At 49.5% G+C, this 12,687-nt stretch overlaps 1 protein-coding gene across 1 annotated transcript in view; it reads right to left on the reverse strand.

Annotated features, from left to right (window-relative positions):
* The window catches only part of BCL2 (BCL2 apoptosis regulator), a 96,003-nt gene extending 87,291 nt beyond the window's left edge, over window positions 1–8,712 (reverse strand). Inside the window, exon 1 of the mRNA XM_023919803.2 lies at window positions 6,919–8,712. Coding sequence (XP_023775571.1) covers window positions 6,919–7,488 — 570 coding nt within the window. The 5' untranslated portion in view covers window positions 7,489–8,712. The remainder of the gene's footprint in view (window positions 1–6,918) is intronic.
* Between the last annotated feature and the right edge of the window lie 3,975 nt (window positions 8,713–12,687).

Consider the following 12,687-nt stretch of genomic DNA (forward strand, 5'->3'; position numbering starts at 1 on the left):
CATGTTTGCCAAGAAGGCCTGGATGTTATCCTGCTGGGGAAGAGAAGATTTATGGCATCACACACCTTCATCCATCCTATTATTATATATGAAATGGAAAATAAAACAGGCCGGTACTGCCCTTAGAAATAATCAGTATTTTGCTGCCACTGAGTAACAAATGCTGTTATTATTATTACTAAATCAGCAGGAGGGCAGCCACGAGGTGCTCATAAATAAATTATTTTTAAAAAACCAACAAACCAAACAGGGCTGGGCTCCACCCTCCCAAGGGTGTGAAGGAAAATAAAACAGGGATGGAGGTGGCCTGGGCAAGGCCAGACCTGGCACACACAATTCCTGATGGCTGGGTGGCATCCTGCCCAGCACCCAGTGCCCAGTGCCAGCATCAGGGATAGAAGTCAAGAAGCTGAGAACTGCTGGTCCACCTTGAAGCAGAAAGCTAAAACAGGACCAGAACATCTCACCATAACCCTGATCACCATAAGGGATGGAAATGAATCAAGCAAGAAGTAAAAATCCTCTTTGTTAAAGGATAGACATTATTCAGCCAGATCTTTCACATTGTTTTTTAGCTCCACGACTGCCCACCAGGCTGCTGACCCAGCTAGGGGCTACCCAGACCAGAAGCCAGTGGCCACTGCCTTACCAGAACCCCGGGGCAGGACCGTGGCGCTCAAAGGCTTTGGGCTGGTTTGGCGAGAGGACTGCAGAGCAAGATGGGAGACAAGGACACAGCATGATTGCTGGCATCTGGCCCCAGCAAGCAGAGAGCCACCACTTCAGCCACCCCTGCCCCAAGCCCCAGCCCAGCATCCCTTGGTGGCGATGGCAGAGCACAAGGCTGGCTCTCTCTGCGCCAGGCACAAACCACCGCACGAGACCAAAACCACAGCAGAGGTTTCAGAGCGACACCTGAGCGCCACTCCTGTTTCTACATCCACCTCCCTCCACCACGCCAGGTCCAACCTGCTGAGGGATGACCCTCTCATCGAGGACACCTGTATTGAGCACAAGGGCTTAATGTTTGCTGGCGATGCAGTACAAAGTTCCCGTGCTGCCTTAGGAAGCCCAGGCCCTGGGATCTGGCCGCTGGGAAAATGCTTCCGCTCCACATGCAATTTCACACATCATTGCATAGGTCTTGTGATTCTCCTGCTAGAGCCGTGCTTTGCCATCGGAGGAACGCTTGTGCCTCGGCAGAAAAATTCAACTGGATTTTCTTCATGGATTACCGACTCTGAATTTCAAGCTACATACTCAAAAAACTAAGCTCCTTACTGTCCAGCAGAGCTAACACAGCAGCTTGGGAGATGCCTGTGTTAGTGCAGGCACAGAACAAACTTCTTTCTCAATATTGAAAGTAAAGTAAAACTTTTTAATAGGATTGCTGTTTGAACTTTACAGCTCTTTGCAAGATCAAGGCAAATGACATCATCTCCAAAAGTGAGACCCCTGGTTCTGAAATTTTAAAGGTCACAGTCAATACTTTTTTTTTTTTTGTTTTTTTAGAAAAAAAAATAGACTTCTGAGAAAATATGCAGCCTACTCTTTTTGCAAGTTACAGAGAAAGCTATTATAAATGAAAGGGACTAGAGAACCACAATAATTTTCTTTCTGCCCTAGCACTTCTTGCTTCGACACGCAGAATGAATTTCTTGCTCTTCAGCAACAGCAAAATGAAAAATATTTTGATAATATTTTGAGAATTCGATTATAAACCCACAAAGCCACAAAAACTGGCAAAGGACCTAGAAGGTGCAACACTTGAAACTGCCAATTCACTTATTTAACTGAGTGGATTTCAGACAGTTTCCTTTTACCAGTCAAACAGCGACTTGGGGTTAGCCCCACTGGGGATTGAGTCGTTACAAGGCCGCACGTCGCCGCTAAAGAAAGTCAAAGCGCCTCTGCTCCGTGCTCTCCTTGGCAAAGCACATGGCATCCTTCTCCAAGCAAGGTGAAGTCCTGAGCTGAAAGAGCTAGAGGCTTTTGCTCGGGACTTGCACAAGGAACAGCGTGTTGTGCAGGTGTGGGTGCCTGGCAGAGCAGCCCAAATCCAGAGCCCAAAAGCGATGGGATTTTGGTCAGTGCCCCACACAGGAGCTCTGGAAGGGCCCTGTGCCCCACTGATCCATGATCTCTAGCTCTGTCCTGGAGGCAGATACATCTGCCATCCCTCACCTTCATGACACAGCCATGGACCACTGCAGGGCGCAGCGATCCTCCAAGCTTCGTTTCCAAGATATGCCACCAAGAAAAGAAAAATAATGATCTACAGGGCACAAAATAAAAGAGGAAGCTCAGTGATTAGGACAGTCAGCTCAGGAGAAGGGAAACATGGGGTCTCGTTGCTCATCTAAGAAGCATGTATTCATTTGGCTGTGGACAGCCACCTGAGAAAACACATCAGACTGCAGGAATTAGACACCCTAGTTCTTCCTCCTCCTCCACCAAACGAAATCTTACCCCTGCAGAATTAGAATGAGCCCTGTTGCCAGAGGGGAGGACAGCTCAGCAAATTCAGCAGCCATCTGGAAGGTGAGACCTCCTGAGATGTTGAAGATGTGATGCCCCACTGCCAGGCTGGAGAAAGTCTCATTGCCAAAGCTCAGGAGAGGCCTAAATTAAGGAGGCACCAAGAAGAGTGGGGGCTTCTCCTCAGATGCATTTGCAAGTGAGGATGGCACCTAAGTGACAGCAGCAGGGCCAGAGAGTGCCTGCCAGCTTCAGGACACGGGGTTCTTGGGAATGGTTCCCCACACAGCCCCAAAGTGCCTCCCTTCTCTCTGGCAGAAGCAGCTCCTGACTGGCTTGGGTGAGGAACAGTGAGAAGCCAGGGACTTCCGTCACCGCTCTGGCTAGGCAGGCACTCGGAGGATGCAAGCGCTTATGTTCCACCTAAGGTCCACTTCAGACATCTAAATCTTCCCCTGTATGCGGCCTTAACTCTTGAGCAGAATATAAAGAACCACAATAAAGGAACGGAATCAAATGAAAACACATGGCCATTGCATTCCTGGTTCAAATGTAAACATAGTAATTTAAAATTAAGTGTTCTTGGCTGAATTTTCTCTCTGCTTCTCTCACCTGGGCTTCTTTGCACACTCTGCATCAAAAATGTACAAGTCTATGTAAATATGATGGTGCCTGTGCCTCCTTCTGTAGTGCTCATGCTCTTGTTTTATTCTTGAACAGCTTGGGGAGAAAGCCATATGTTGGGCTAGAAGTGCCCAGAGCTAAGCATGGCTCCCACGTCTGTTAGGTTGTGTGCCCAAAGAGGGAACCCATCACCGCAAGGCAAGCACAGTTGTTTCTCCCACACCGACTGCATCCCTTCAGTGTTCCCCACGTCAGTGTTAAAAAAGTTGCCAAGCACGACAGGCCACTGCCAAGCAGTCCTTCTGCAGCTCTGGAAATCAAAATGAAGCCATTAAGTTTTTAATCAGAAAGTATACAATATACCAAGTACCACAAAATTGCAGAGATGAGCTAGTTCTCCTCTTTTTTCTTTTTTAATACAATTAAGATGTTATCAGGCCAAAGTACAATATTGCGGTATCCTGGCCAAAGTGAAAATGTTTGAAAGCAGCATTTATTTGCCACCAGAACCACAAGCTAATAATGCAGATTATGTGCAGTCCCCATCTGTTGCTTTTTCTAAGTTCTGAACAAACCCATGAGGCTGTGTATTGTAAGGGCATTAACAACCTCAGACACCATTATCAGCAATGTCTACTGCCTAAAATTTATACTCCACCAGCCATATCCCCCTCCCACCCTGCCCTTCGATACGCTTTCCTTCTTTGTTTCTCTTGCAACATAAAGAATTCACATCCTGAAAACACACTGCCGACTTACAGAACAGGGTCAGACCAAACCGACAAATAAGAAAAATACCTCAATGAAATTTCAGGCGTGAGTGTAAGACACAGGCCCACCCATGAGACACAAGGCCCATGCTGCCCAGCTTACCTGCTGTGTAAAATATACTCTCATGACTAACTGTGACGCTCTCTTCTCTGGTACTGTGCAGCCTCTAATAAACTTACCACTGCACAAAATACCAGGCAGTCAAAATATAAAGGAGGAGAAGGCTGGAGCAGCCAGGGCCCCTGCCTTTTGTAGCACCCTGCATGACGGGGAGATCTTTCAAGTGACCGTGCTGAAGTCCTACCAAGCATGACCAAATACAAGGCTACTTTGGAAGAGCCATTTATGAATAAGGTTCATACATGAGGTATGGTCCAAGAGGCAAGTTGAAGCACACATGTCAAAGCATCCTTTTACACTGACAGATCCTGAAATGTAGAAAAAGAAAAAAGGAAAAAAAAAGAAAAATCCACTGCCCCATGACCTCCTTGATTTCTTCTGCCTGAAGAGAGGATCCCAAAAGCTGTGTTTGCACCTTCATGTTTGTAACCAGCTAGAAGGTTTTGCCTGTGTTTAATAATGGTAGGGCTCAAAGGTACCAGCCATGTACCAGAGATAAAGGCAAAAGCCACCTTCAGGTAGTATTTTGCACATCTTCCGTGCGTAGGTCACAAATAACGAGCGACAGTAAACGGTATCACGTGCATCCAGATTCTGGAGCTTTTGTTGATAGGAAACCTCAATGAATAATTAAATGGCTATCAATAAGAAGTATCCTTTCCTTTTAAAGGCAGTCATTGTTTACAGTCTGAGTTTCTTGTACTTCTAACTGTCGAGCAACAGCTCCAGCACTCGCCTCCTCTGGCCAATCACGCCTGGTAACACCTGTCTTTTCACATTCTCAGTTTTATTCATTATTTATGTTTCTCTTTACACAATACACCCACAGGACAATACATCTCCAGCAAGCTTACGATTTGATCCAAAGCTCACTGGAGTCAACAGAATGACTTCACTGGCTCTGGAGCGAACCGAGGGCCCCAGCTCCGCAGACGGGCTTCCAGCCTGAGGAGGGACTTACGCACAAGTTAGGCATCCCAGCCCAGAAGTGCAATCGCAAAATCCCTAACCCTTTAGCTGCTCGTCTCTGAACAAGCCAAGGTCTCCAAAAGCCTGAACCATTTGCAGATTTTTTTTTTTCCCCCCTCCAGTTATCTGTTTTGTGAAAAAAGACCCCCCACCACACTACCAAACTCTCTGTAGTGATCCATGAGCTAGAGGGTCAGGGGATAGACCTCCCTCTCCCAAGTGTGCTCCCAACAACCAAGTGCTGGAGTCATTCTGTGTGTATGTGTGTATATACCTAAGTGTGTGTCTGTATATGTGTGCCTATTTGTATATAATACATAGACACACACACGCACTCTCACACACACACACACACACACATTTTTTGCTCCCCCTTCTGGCCCCATGAATCTTGAATTTTTTTCCTTCTTGATGGAAGCAGAGGAGAGCAGGAGAACAATCCTGCCCCCAGTGTGACTTGTAGCCAGGGATCAGCAGCACTCCTCTGGGAGGTGCACAGTGTGGATTCCTGCTGAGAAAAGGGCCCCAAAGCCTTGCTGCCTCCGTTATAGCAGCAGGAAATGTCCTCTGCATCCCTGGACACAAATTCCCTTTCGTCAGGTGAGTTCAGCTGCAGGGAAGGTAACACCTTCATTTTTTCAACAGAGATGATCAATGCAGGCAGCACATTATTTAGCTTAACACTGATCTACCAGAGAGATCCAGTGCTAATAAACACCAGCCTTGAAAAACACGTTAACTGGGAAACATACATGTAATTTACATTTTTTAACACACACCTCTTAAAGGTGTGCTGTGTAATTGAGTCAACTTTCTGTGTTTCACAGGAGACAGAACCTGAAATTGTCAGTGTCCTACCTAGCTGACCTCCATTTCTAGGTGAGTTATGCCAGCTCTCAACCCAGGTTTCTTCTTCAGTATAACTTTTGCCATTTCTCCCTCCTAAACACTAATATCATAAGCTTTACACATACAACAGGTTTGGTTTGTGGGAGAACGGCTGGGATCACATTTTATTCCAGTGTATCAACTAATAAAGGAAAAAAGGAAAGAAATGCCCTTCTAAATCAATGCAGTTACTTATTCTGCAAGGAAAGAGTGGGAGAGAGAAAAAGAAAAGGCTTTTGACTGACTACAAGTGAAAAAGCTGTCCATTTTCCACAAGTGGAAATCTTCCCTTTCTAGGGAAGATTCAGGCATGCTGAAGCCTGCCCCAGACAGAGGTGATCTCTACCCCAAAAACACAGCCACCCATCAGATTACAACAAATACTCATTTTCCAGAACAATCCCACAGACACAGTTCCCAGCACCTTTGTTTCATCTCAAGACGGAGACTTTTCACTCTAGGCATATCTTATACCATATGACCCCACTCTAGTGACAAGCACAGCTGCAGGCACTGTCACCGATGGCCACCTGCTTGCTGGTAACACCAGGATCCCGTGTTTGCTGCACACCAGCCTTGTGCATCACCCCTCACGGGTAGGGATACGGCATGCACGCACACAGGTGGTTCCTGCTGTCCCGACGCTGCCTGGGACCTGCCGCAACCTCCATGGCAGCTGGGTGGGCATCTCTGCCACCCTCTCCCACCCCACTGCACGACCCTGCCTTGGCTAGGAACCTGCCTCGGTTCCGCCAACAGGCAAGGGTGGACAGAACTGGAGACCACAGGAAAGTGGAGACCACTGATGAAGACAGCGCCTCGCTCACCCCTTTCACTCACGAGTTGTAGCTGTTCCCCCCACTTCAAACCACTTCACCGTGCCCTGCATCAAGGTGAAACTTGACAACTGGCAAAAGGCCTGCACTGCTTTGGCACATCCCAGTGCAGACACCCCCCAGGCACAACATTTGCTCCCACGAGTGCGATCTCTGGGGCGCTGCCCAGCCTGGGGTCCCACCAGACACGGGCTGGAGCAGGGAGAGGAAGCGAGCAATCGGGGTGACTTACCCAGCCTCCGTTGTCCTGGATCCAGTGGTGCAGGTGCCGGTTCAGGTACTCAGTCATCCAGGCAGCAATGTTGTCCACGAGGGGAGACATCTCCCGGTTGACGCTCTCCACACACATCACACCGCCAAACTCGAAGAAGGCCACAATTCTGCCCCAGTTAACCCCGTCTCGGAAGAGCTCCTCCACCACGGCCACGAAGCGGCTCCTGGCCGTGAAGGGTGTCAGGTGCAGCTGGCCAGACATTTGGGCAAAGTCCCTCTGGTAGCGTCGGGAGAACTCATCCCCCGCCTGGCGCAGGACGAGGTGCACGACCTGGGGTGCGGGGCGCAGCCCCTCGGCCGGGGGCGCGTGGCTAGCAGCAGCCGAGCCGGGGGGCTCGGGGTGCGGAGACACCAGCCCAGTGTGATCAGAGGAAGTCCCAGCAGCAGCAGCAGGAGCAGAGAGACCTGGAGACAGGGGTGCCCTGTCCTCGCCGGCAGCCCAGTCGTATCCCCTCTGGGAGAGTTTATAGTGGATGTACTTCAGCACTATCTCCCGGTTATCATAGCCTCTTCTCCCCGGATGAGCCATAATTCCCAAGAGGAAGCAGCAAAAGGAAGGGAGAGAGGAAGAAGAGGAGCAGGATGAACCCAAAAAAGTAAAGCAGCCAATAATAATAAAATTAATAACACCAAAAATTATAATCCAGTTATTGTATTGGACACGGTTTCATTCATGCTGGTGTGGGGGAGTTCTTGGGGTCTTGGAGGTACTTTTGTCTTCTCAGTGTTTCCTCCTTTGAGATGCACGGCATAAATAGGGATTAAAATGTTGTAAATACTTTACTTCCAGGTGCACATTTATTACTTATTATAAATTTACTTTAGGACCATTTCCTCCTCGGTGTTGAAATACATCTTAAAAAATTTTATACCGACTCAAAATCAGGTGCATTTTCCCCTAGGTGCTGGACTACCATGGACACGAAGGACCGGACGAACACACACTGTAAGAACTGCAATTCAACACGATTTGCTAAGCAGCCTTGGATGGACGTTAATCCAACGCACTTTATGCTAGAAACCTCAACGCTAGGTTTTGGGTTTTTTTTGTTAAGTTACACAAACTAAATTTCCTCTGTAAAGTACTTACTTGGGCTATAAATATGTTCCTCTGTCAAGTTTCCTCTAAAAGAAAAATAGCAACAATAAAATCCAAACATCACAAGTCTTCAGAAGCGTTAAGTTCTGGTCGCTTTGATGCTTCAAGTCACCAAGGGGATGGGAATGGGGCAAAAAAAAATATTTCTACGATTTCAAATGTTTTTTCCCAGACTCCTGTTTAACAGACATCTCCAAAGATGTGTCAAAGCTCAGAAAATCCCGCCTCGCAGCCCGGGAAGGCGAACAACCCCAAAGAGACGGAAAATCCTGGAGACCAGATGAACCACATTTGAATCCAAGCTCTCGCAGAAGTGCTCTGTTTTTCCCTCCAGTGCAACGTACAGACATATGCATTTACGTAGTTTCATTCAGATTCAGACACCGATCGCAGGAACCCGGTGCTTCCACACACACGCACGCACACACCAAAAAAAAATTAAAAATTAAAAAAAAAATCGTATATATTTAGGAAATTCATTCTTTTTCACAAGCAAGAGCGCAAAAAAAAAAAAAAAAATTAATTGAAAAACGAAAATAAAAATAAAGAAGGAAAATTGCTTTTGACTGCTGCCATTTCCCGAGCAGCTTTGTATCGGCGGAGGAAGAGCCCCTGGCGCTGCCGAAGAGGGGCGCGGACGGGGCGTGTGTGCGGTGTGACTGGTGCCGATGGGGACCGCGGCCGCGGCGCCGCTGCCCGCCCGCCCGCCCGCCCGCGCAGCCCCGCGCACCCCGCCGGCTCCGGCGGCTCCTCCGGGCGCTCCGCGCTGCTGCTGCCGGCGGCGGCTCCGGACGGCGGCGGCGGCGGCGGCTCCGAGCGGCGGCGGGCGCGGGCGGGGAGCTCTCCCGGCGGCGGCGGCGGCGGTGGGGGGAGCGGAGCGGAGCGGAGCGGAGCGGCGGGGGCGGGGAGAGGCGGGGAGGAGCGGAGCCCGAGGGGGAGGCTCCGGCCCCGCGCGGCGTAGCCGGGCGCGGTGGTTTCCTAGAGCTCCGCCTCACGCTTCATTCAAGAAAAGGGGGAAATGGGGGGGGGGGGGGTGGAAAGGGGGGGGTGTGCTGAAAAAAAAAAAAGAAGAAAAAAAATAGGCGGCGGCGGGGGGAGGCGAGCAGCCCCCCGCGGTCCGGGCCCGCCCTCCATCGCGGCGCGGGCCTGGGGCCGGCGGCGGGGCGGCTCCGGGGGCGCGGAGCGCGGCGGAGCTGCGGGCGCGGAGGGGCGGCTCCGGGGCCGCGGGCGGTGCTGCCGGCCCGAGCCGCCGCCGCCGCCCGTGCCGAGAAAGCGGCGGCGGGGCCGGGGGCTGCCGGCCCTCCGCAGAGGAGCGCGTCCCGCTCCGCGCCTCTGCCGCCCCGCGCGCACTCATTTAAAGAAATGATTTTTTCAATTTTTATTTTTTTTTTTTTTTTAATAAATGAAACAGGGAGGAAAAAAAAAAAAAAAAAAAAAAGAAGTCCGGATACACCTTTTTAAAAAGCAAAGCGGCCCGCTGCAGGCGTGCAGGGCTCCGTGCATTCTGGTTCGGCCCTGCGCGGAGCCCGTGCGGAGCCGATCCCGCCGGCCCGGCTCTGCCGGTGCCCCTCTCCCCGCGGCGGCCCCGGCCGTGCGGGCTCCCGCACACCTGCTCCGCCCAGGCCGCCCGCCCGGTCCCTGTTCAGGCGATGGGACACGCGGGGAGCTGGGTTTTGGGACTTCTTGTAGGAACGGAGCTCAGGTTTGTCCCTCCGACCAGCCTGAAGATATTTTTTTTTTTGGCTATTGGAGCTGTTTGAAGATGAGGTCAATCTGGAGTTGACCAAAGAAGCAGAGTTAACCTTTAAAACTGGTTAAACCCACAGAGCTGGGATATAGCGATGGCTCAGTCCCCCTGCCATCCCGAGCAGAGACACCGGGGGCCAGGGGTGTGTGATGCTGGGACTGCCCCGGCTGAAATGGGGCACCGCAGCGGGAAATGCCAAGCCGAACGGGAGAAGGACATTCCCGGCACTGTTCTCTGCTCGGTACAGGAGGGGGAAAGAGACATTTGATAATTCTGCCAGTTTTTATCGATATAAGGGTGATTGGGACGATAATCTCATTTATAAGCTACCCCGAACCTAAAAGGAATAAAATGCTTAAACAAAGATGTGACCATGAGTTCTCTCGGACAGGGGGCACTGGGAATGAATGCACCCTGCCCTCCGAGTCTGTTTTTAGACATGGTTCCTTCAGGCGCGGACCTGTCACGCTTAGTTCACAGGGTGGCTACTCCTCTGAGTAAATGGCACTGGTGTGGGAAGGGTGAGCAGCTTTCCCTCCAGCAGAAGAAGGGGAAGCCTTCGCATCCAAAGGAGAAGGATTCCCCTAAACGGAGTTCACCTGTGTCCTCGGTGATCCCGGGATTTGTTTCGAGGTCGCACCGAGGAATCGGTGTCTGGCATGTACGAAGCAGCGCCTTTCCAGGTGCCCGAGGAGGCGCTCAGAGCGTTTAATCGTTCTGGAGTCTGTTTTTTAGCGGGGCACGGGGAGGCACTCGGCACCATACCTAGTGCCAGCATCCTCCCCCGTCTCCCTCCCTTCCTGTCTCCTCTCCCTCTCCCTCCTCGCCTCTCCCCTCTCCGGCGGGCGGCTGTTGCCACCCAGCGGCCGCCGCTCGCCCCGGGCTCGGGGCTCGGCCGCGACAGGCGGGACCCCCCCGGGACCCTGCGGGAGCCGGGAGCTCGCTGCTCTCGACCCCGCCAGGGAAACCGAAGGGAACGAGGCGGTGCCCTCTCATCTGTCTTGTGTGCACTCCCGCCTGCCCATGTGTGAAGCGGCGTTGGCTGTGGATGGTTGAGTTCTCGGGGGTTAAAATGGACAGAGATTGCAGGACAGCAAGTGAAATGAGTTCAGATAAGATTGATGATGCTCTGTGGAATCGTGGACTAAGGGCTGTACCTCACCAGGGCGTGTGTGTAACTCACAGCATGGCTTAATGCTGGACCACAAGCTCATCACATCTCTATCCATATGAAAGTCTCCCAAAAGTAAGGTGCTTGCAATAATGAGCTGAGGATGGCTTCTGATGACAGAAATGCAGGAAAGGGATCTGTCAACCAAGTAACATCATCACCTTTATATTCTTTCACTGAAGGAGAATGAAGAAAAAGAGGTTTCTCGACACCGAAAGTAACTTGACATTTCCATGTAACCATTTCCGTGGTTTAAATGGAACAATTGATAGAGGAAATCAGAATGACCATAACCAACCTGGATGCTCATTCAGTCTGTCACTGTGCTGGTGATTCAATCTAATGCAATTGGTCCTGCAACTGAAAATACATCAGACAGAGGTGTTGAGTAACGTAGAAACCCCGTCTGGGTAAGCAGCATTCTAGCAAGATCTCTCTTAAAGCCCGAAGAGTAAATCAGTGCGGGACAGATGCAAAATATGCATATAAAATCTATGGTCTTTTGTAAGAAGGAATTGAAAATATCACTGATTTTGCTTATGGTATTTAAAGGTATTTTGCATGTAGAAGTGCAAGTGAGGGCAGCTAAATGAACAGTGTACTGAGGACACAATCAGTAGAGTTTCATAATTCATAACTGATTCCTGATGGAAACAGGTACAGCAAAATTTTATGAGATACTCTTGTTTGAAAGGGATTTAGTGATGATGCTTTTTCCTCACCAACTCTACATTCAGCTTTTTGCTATAGGAATGACAGGTCCCAGCTTTTTAAAAAAGTTTAGTAGGAAAATAGTGGTCATGGTTCACCAGAAAGCTTGCTAAAACCAAGCACAGCTGAGACTGTACCAAAAATATAAAAACACAAGGGAAAATCCTGAGAAGTGTTTGCTTTAAGCAAGGGTATTAGTGTTGAGTCATGGAAAACAAAAGCTGTGCCTTGAAGAATGACAAATTGGGACTCTGTAAAAAAGCAAAACAAAATTATGCACATTTAATGCCTTGGTCTTAACATTAAACGTCAAAAGCATTGCATCTGACCTGTATGGCTCTAATTGAAGGGAGCGGCACCTTAAAAGCAATTATCGTGCTACCTGAATGGGTGATAAACATCTATTACAGTGTCAAGAGTTTGCATCACAGTTCTGCTTTTCACCTTGCTTGTTTGTCTGAGCTCAGCAGGATAAAACAACAGTTAAAAAGACATCCAAAACAAAGGCAATATGGTTTTGGAGGCAGATGGAAGAAGTAGCAAGAGAAGCTCAGGGTTTATTAAGGAACATGCAATCAGTGCAAAGTCAGCTAATAAATCATTATGGGGCTTTTAGGTAGCAGAATAAGATGCTGACTACTCAAGATCTGATCCTGCAAGTCCTTCCACACACATTTACCTTTATGTGAGTCAGCCCACCAAAGTTAATCAGACTTATAAGAAGAATTAGCTGTACAAAGAATTGGAGCTTGAGTAGGAATACAAGCAGCAGCTCACCTGCAGGGAGCTCTTTTGACACTTAAGAGAGGTGAAAGCATTGCCATCAGGCATCAGTCAGCTCTGGTAGCATGAGGGACAGATTCTTTTCTTGAGATGGCTTTCTTATCCATGGTCAGGCAACTGACCAGACAGGATCCTGGGAAAGCCTGCTCCTTCTTCAGTGGCTTCCCAGATGCCTGCTGTACAGCAGATGCATTATTAACAAATGAGGTAGAAAAGT

This window comes from Cyanistes caeruleus, chromosome 1, assembly GCF_971803275.1.
Source record: "Cyanistes caeruleus chromosome 1, bCyaCae1.hap1.1, whole genome shotgun sequence".
In the NCBI taxonomy this organism is placed as follows: domain Eukaryota; kingdom Metazoa; phylum Chordata; class Aves; order Passeriformes; family Paridae; genus Cyanistes; species Cyanistes caeruleus.